Source organism: Spermophilus citellus, assembly GCF_964194105.1.
Source record: "Spermophilus citellus genome assembly, chromosome: 13".
Lineage (NCBI taxonomy): Eukaryota > Metazoa > Chordata > Mammalia > Rodentia > Sciuridae > Spermophilus > Spermophilus citellus.
In genome coordinates this window covers 70,108,654-70,115,908 of record NC_138193.1, presented here as the reverse complement: position 1 = coordinate 70,115,908, position 7,255 = coordinate 70,108,654, and the positions used below count along the sequence as shown (strand labels likewise).

General features: G+C 35.6%; 1 protein-coding gene across 1 annotated transcript; it reads left to right on the top strand.

Annotated features, from left to right (window-relative positions):
• The first annotated feature begins 1,478 nt into the window (after window positions 1-1,478).
• LOC308632184 (guanine nucleotide-binding protein G(I)/G(S)/G(O) subunit gamma-10) lies at window positions 1,479-2,652 on the top strand. Its single transcript, XM_081264025.1, has one exon. It carries the CDS (start codon window positions 1,501-1,503, stop codon window positions 1,705-1,707), a length of 207 nt encoding a protein of 68 aa, XP_081120151.1. The 5' UTR covers window positions 1,479-1,500; the 3' UTR covers window positions 1,708-2,652.
• Window positions 2,653-7,255: the final 4,603 nt, after the last annotated feature.

Genomic DNA, 7,255 nt, shown 5'->3' with positions numbered 1-7,255 from the left:
GAATCTTTTCATCTGATTTACATGTTCTTGGATATCCATATTTTGCTTTAAAAATTTTCCCTACACAAACAGAACATTGTAAGAACTCTAATTTTTGCTTTGTTTAATAACTGTAAATTTATGTTTTGAAGAGACTAACAACAAAAACAGCAAAGCCATCTCATTTTCCTTATTAGTCTTTGGTTGTATTTTTTTTTTAAAGCAAGTTTCTTCTGACTCATATCCTGGGCTATCTGAATTTGTACATGTTTCCAAAGTTTGTTTTTTTAATTTTTTTTCCATTTTCATTGTTTGCCCTACTTGTTCTTTTTCTTGTTATCCATTTCCAACTCTTGTTTCCTCATTTCCTCTTCTTTTCCTCCACCATCTTTTCTTATTTCTCTAAATCTACAAGGAGAGCCATTATTTTGATTTTTTAAATCACAGAACTATCATGAAGTCCTCCTCTAGGTTCTCTTAAAGTTATGGAACATATTGCCCTAGGTCAAGGGAACCCCAGAGAGAATCATGTAATGATTGGAGTCTTGGTTGTGAAAGGGGATGAGTTATCTCTCAGGTCCATTCTAACCTGAGGATATCTTGATTCCATGAATAGATGCTTCTGGGATTGATGGATCAGGTAAACTCTTTGTGCATTTAGATTTTCCAACTCAAATATTACTGTTGAACTTACTAAGTTACACTGAACTAAAAAACAAACAGACAAGAATATTCCCAAGCCATAGAAAGATTTTGCTTTTTTTCAGAGAAACCAAAAATTCACTACTGTCAGATGGTCAGAAACCCTTACACTATCTGAAAAGAGATTAACTCTCCGAAGAGAGAGTAACTGTGTAGAGATTAACTTCTAATGCAACTAACAGGACTTTCTTTGGCACATCTTGGCTTTCCTTGCTATATAGTAACTTCACCATCTACCCCTGCAGAGGAACTAAAGGTCATTGATTGATGTCACTGTCCCTGTCCTCCCTGGAATTCCTGTGGGAAGTACTTCATTTAAGATGAAAAAGCTGTTACCTCTATGGAACTAGGCCTAAGAGGGAGCCATTAAAAGGAGTGGCTGCAAAGTTGTATATCTCAGGCAATAAGCATAAATTCAATTGTACTTATTTTGCTGAGGCCATTCACTGATTTGCTTCATAGTGTACCGACTCTGTTCTAGGCACATTGTTCAACAGGAGTGAACAATGGTGAGCAAAACCAGATATGGAGCTTCCACCTTTATGGAGCGTATCGTCTGAAAGGAGAAGATGGTTATCACATAATCACACAAATACATTTAAAATTGTATTGGTAATAAGTACCAAAAAAGGAAAGTAATAGAACTATAGGCGAGCTTGTTCCAGTTGTGAGGTGAGAGGAGAGGAAAAAGAGGCATTACTTGGTGGGGGGATGGGGTGAGAAAGTTCTAGATTCAGTGGCCAAAAGCTAAAGGTCTGTGATAGGAGAGATGAAGAGAAAGGACCAGAAGTCGCCCTCGGAGCCATCGCTGCCGCCGCCATGTCTTCCGGGGCCAGCGTGAGCGCCCTGCAGCGCCTGGTGGAGCAGCTCAAGCTGGAGGCCAGCGTGGAGAGGATCAAGGTCTCTCAGGCTGCAGCAGAGCTTCAGCAGTACTGCATGCAGAATGCCTGTAAGGATGCTCTGCTGGTTGGAGTTCCAGCCGGAAGCAACCCCTTCCGAGAGCCCAGATCCTGCATTTTACTCTGAAGACTTGGAAGAAGTTTGTTGAGAAATGCCTTCGAGCACAAAGTAATGAATGACTGACTCCAAGTCTCAAGAAAACACTTTTCTTTAGCCAAATGACTGAGATATTTCAGACCTTTCCAGTGTCCTGATCTTACAGCCAAAATTCTACAGAAATTAATGATTTTCTACTCAAATAAGGAAACTGAGTGAAGAAATAGAATTGTTTTAAGTAATAATGGCTTGGTTCTTCTGAAGAAGTGCTTTGTATTAAGATAAAAACCTTACCACCAAATATACCAAAATACACCTCTTTAATAAGTGAGTTACTGGTGTTGCTATACCTAAAATATCATGTATGTTTTATTAACTGGATGTTTACATTTTAGGAAGGAAAACACTTTTGTTTATTAAAAAAAATGGAGTATTTGTAATTTGTTGTTCCTAAGATTTTTATACTATAATAAAATTTGTTCTATCATAAATTTACAATTACTAAATGAAGACAAGAAAGTATAAAATTGTGGGGGAAGAATAGACTTTACTAATCAAATGATGCCTTGATTTTTTCTAAATAAGATTGTTTTATTTAACACAAGAGGTGTTGTTTAGAAAGATTCATGTTATGATATATATTAGGTTGTCCCATTTTATGTATGAAGCAGATTTTATCTCTTTTTAAGTTCCTTTACTTTATAGTTGTGGTTGCACTTTTAAAAAGATACTACATTATTTCATGCCTTTAAAAAAATGTTTAAAGTAGGACCTACGTACAGAACATTGCAAAAGATTGAAAACAAAGTAATGTGAAAATATTATGACCTAAAAGAATTCTTCATGTCACAAGGGTTTGACTTTGATGATGTGCCTTTGATTTAATTTGGGATACTTTTAGAAGGATACTTAGTGTTTGTAATAATCTTTGAAGATCTTGGAAATAAATTCTGTTTAATTCATCATTTTCTATGACAGCAAAAAAAAAAAAAAAAAAAAAGAAAGGACCAGAAGAACTGGAATAGATTAAGGATGGGGGAATAACAGGAGGACAGGCAGCAGGGCCTGGATCATCCAGAGACACAAAGATTGTGATATGGATGAATCTGATCTTTAATTCTAAAAGCAACAGGATGCTATCAGAATCCTATTGGGCAGGGGCTGGGGGGGGGAGAAATGATCAGATTTACAAAAAATGTTTTATTTTTATACCATCATGTAAATTATTAGATGGCCTCAAACACTTAAAATGGATATATAGTCCTTAAAAGTTGACTTCTAGGGCTGGGGATGTGGCTCAAGCGGTAGCGCGCTCGCCTGGCATGCGTGTGGCCCGGGTTCGATCCTCAGCACCATATACCAACAAAGATGTTGTGTCCGCCGAGAACTAAAAAATAAATATTAAAAATTCTCTCTCTCTCTCTCTCTCTCTCTCTCTCCTCTCTCTCTCTTAAAAAAAAAAAAAGTTGACTTCTAGTTCTGGCTCACCTCCTAGGTGGCTGTATTCCTTGGACAAATCCTTAATTCTCTCCATGGGCCAGTTATTATATTTGTATAATGCCCTAATTAACTTTCCTGGGTGGTTGTGAGGCTCAATAAAGGCAATAGATGTGAAGACACATTGAGGGACATATAGCTAAATAAGTAAACATTAATATTGTAATTTTTAGGAACCATGAGCAATCATTTCAAGGGGAAAAGAACATGCGGAGATAGCAGTCTTTGCTATGAATTACATTGTATTATATTTTTACCTTAATGAATTTAGCAGAGTTACCCCTGAAACAGGGAAATGTTTGCTAAATTATGATAGAGAATGTAATAATGTGAATTTCTTTTCTCTCTCTTTCAAGGGGGATTTTCAGATGGTATGTTTATTAGGTATAAATGAAAAGGATGTATTTATCCTACCTTTAGATCTTGTTTTGATCTTGTCATTTTGACTCCATCATATTTAACAGGGAAGACATTTTGATCTCTTTCTCTACTCATTTGCTAAAAGAAACTAGACAAGAGAAAGAAACAAAAGGCATCCAAATTGGAAAGGAAGAAGTAAATTATCTTTTTTTTCCAGATGATATGATTTTATGTGTAGAAAACCCCAAAGACTCAACAAAAATACTGTCCAGATTCAGTAAAGTTACAAGTTACTACATTGATGCACAAAAATCAGTCCCATTTCTAGACACAAAGAGTTAACTCTCAGGAAAAGAAATTGAGAAAACAATTTCATTCTCAATAGCAATATAAATAATAAACTGTGTAGAAGTAAACTAACCCAAAGAAGTGAGAGACTTGTACACTGAAAAGTGTAAAACATTGATGAAGAAAATTAAAGAAAACACATATAAATGGAAAAAATATTCCATGTTTGTGGATTAGAAAAATTAATAATGTTAAAGTGTTCATACCACCCAAAGTGATCTACAGATTCAATATAATCCCTATGAAGATACAAATTAACCTGTTTTTTTTTTTTTTTTCCTTTTGGTGGCACTGGGGATGCTCAGGGAGCTTATACCACTGAGCTATATCTCCAGTCTTTTTTACTTTTAATTTTTGAGACAAGGTCTCACTAAATTGCTAAGGCTGGCCTTGAATTTGCAATCCACCTGCCTCAGCCTCCCGTGTAGCTGGGAATTCAAGTGTGCACCACCATGCCTGGCTCCACAGACATTCTTTACAGAAATAGAAAAAATAAAATAAAATTCAGATGGGACCACACAAATCCCTGAATAACAATAGCAATCTTGAACAAGAACAACAAACTGGGGGTCATCACACTTTCTGATTTCAAAATGTATTATAAATCTATAGTATTCAGAACATGGTACTGGCATAAAAAACAGGCACATAAAACAATGAAACAGAATAGAGCCCAGAAATAAAAATCCACACCTCTCTAGTCAACCAATATCTGGTAATAGTGCCAAGATACAATAGGAGAAGGATAATATATTCAATAAATGGATTTGGGAAAATGAGATATCTACATGGAGAATGAAATTGGATACTTTTATATACACGAAATACACAAATTAACTCAAAATGGATTACAGTCTTAATTATAAAAAGACTTGGAACTGTAAAATTACTAGAAGTGAACAGAAAAATTTTCTTGACATTAATTCAGGCAGTGATTTTTTGGCTATGATACCAGAAGCAGAGGCAACAAACCCAAAAAAGTAGACAAGTGAGATTTCACCAAACTAAAACAAACAAAACTCCCTACCCCACATCCACCACGCAGCCTGCGCAATGGTTTCATTAATGAGGTTCTAGGCATAAAGTTAGTTAGAAGAGATCGAAATAAAACACACAGACTCAGTTACCTTTTTTCTATTGCTAGGTCCGAGACGGCTCACCTCTCTGGTTCCCACCTCCAGCCGCCCAGCAGGGCAGCGAGGATTACTCTGGGCTAGCAGGAGAGAGAGAGAGAACACACCTGGGAGTAGCCTTTTATTGGGGAACAAGAGATTCAGGGGAGAATTCTATCCAATGAAGGTTGAGGGGGGGCTGCACTCCAAGGTCAGGGTCAGTGATTGGGTCCCCGGGGTCAGTGGTCAGGCACACCCCCACACGGATGGGCTCTCTCATCAGGAAAGGGCCGGGAAAGCTTCGACACAGCCAGAGCGCCTCAGGCCCTTAACGGGAGTCACCCAATCACGTGTCAGAAATGGCTTCCCACACCCACATGCAAAAGGAGAAGCTTCTTCATAGCATACAGCAGTAAAAAGGCAGCCTATAGAATGGGAAAAAAATATTTGCAAACTGTATATCCCATAAGTGGTTAATTTCCAAAATGTCTAAGGAACCCAATAGCAAGAAAACAAATAACATAATTAATAAACGGAGAGGATTCACCTCTCACCTGTTGGTTAGCATGGCTACTAACAAAAAAGACAAAAAATAACCAGTGTTAGAAGAATGTGGAGAATCCTTGTACACTGGCAACGAGACTGTAAATAAAGACAGCCATTATGGAAAACACTATGCAAGTTCCTCAAATGGTAGTTACCATATGATCCAGCAATCCCACTACTGGTATGTGTATCCAAAGGGATTGAAATCTTTGTCTTGCAGAGACATTTGCATTCCAATGTTCATTACAGAATTATTCACTATAGTCAATATGTGAAAACAGCCTAAATGTCTGTTGACACATGAATTGATAAAGAAAACGTGGTATAAGTAACACAAAATGAAATGTTATTGAATCTTTAAAAAGAAGGCAATCCTGCCATTTGCAATAACATGGATGTACCTGGAGGACATTATGCCAAGTGAAATAAGCCAGACATAGAAAGGCAAATACCACATGATTTCACATATATATGGAATCTAAAATCAAGCTTATAGAATCGAAGGGAGAATGGTGATTGCTAGGGCCTGCAGGGAGGGAGAAATGGGGAGATGTTGATCAGAGAGTGTGAAGTTTTATTTTTGCAAGATCAGTAAGTTCTGGAGGTGTAATCTATAGTAATGTGACTATAGTTAAAAGTGTATACTTAAAATTGTGAGAGTGTAGATCTTAAGTGTTCTCACCCACACACACATACAAAGGGAACTATATGAAGTATAAATATATTTATTACCTTGATTATGATGATTATTTAATAAGTTGTACATTTTAAATATATAAGACTTTAATTCATCAAATATGTTTTAGTAAAGTTGAGAAAAAAACAACAACCCAACATAGAGTGGAAAGGACAATACCCCAAAACAGTGGTCAAATTATCTGGGACCTGGTTTTGAATTTTTAGACATATCTTATCTGCATCTAATTTGGGGTCCTGTTCATCACTAGTACCTTATTAATTGTCATGCTTAGTTTCATTATTTTGTCTTTAAATCAAGTTTTAATTTTACTTTATGTGGAAAACTGATGAAAAATTAACTATCCAGAAAGAGGTTGATTTTTAATTTTAGTCAAAAAATAACTCCTTTTAGTCCTGCATATAAATAATATAGATACTTGTTTGGAACTACTATTTACTACTTAGTCATATTGTAGTCTTCTAATTCATTTTATTGAATTTAATTAAGTTATTTTGTAATTTGATGGTGAATTTAAATTGTAAATTTGTGACAGTGATTTATAATTTGATAGTCTGGAGAATTCTGATTGGCTTACAAATATGAGAAAAGTATTGGACAAAGAAGTCCTCTCTTATTTTGACAACAAAAAAATTCTGATTCCATTTTCAAAAGCGATTACCTGACATTATGGTTAATTTCTAACTAGTAAAATAAGTGGTAACTATTAGAGTCTTTCTTTTAAACTTAATGGAAAATGACTAAATTTCCAATCTGCATGACTTCCAAAGCAAGCATCATTTCCATTTATAAATTATTACAAATAGAACAAGTTGTGAATAATACCAAAAGATACAAATGCTGAAGTTTGGTTTTTAAAAAATAATCTTCTAGAGAAAAAAATCCAAGTTCTTGATAAATATTAACGTAATCACATAGTTTTAATTCTTGGGTTGGAAGCAATCATGCTAGCTAAAAAAAATTAGTGAGTGAAATAAAATGCAACACCGCAGTGGAAAAGGTGGCTTGCAAACAGAGA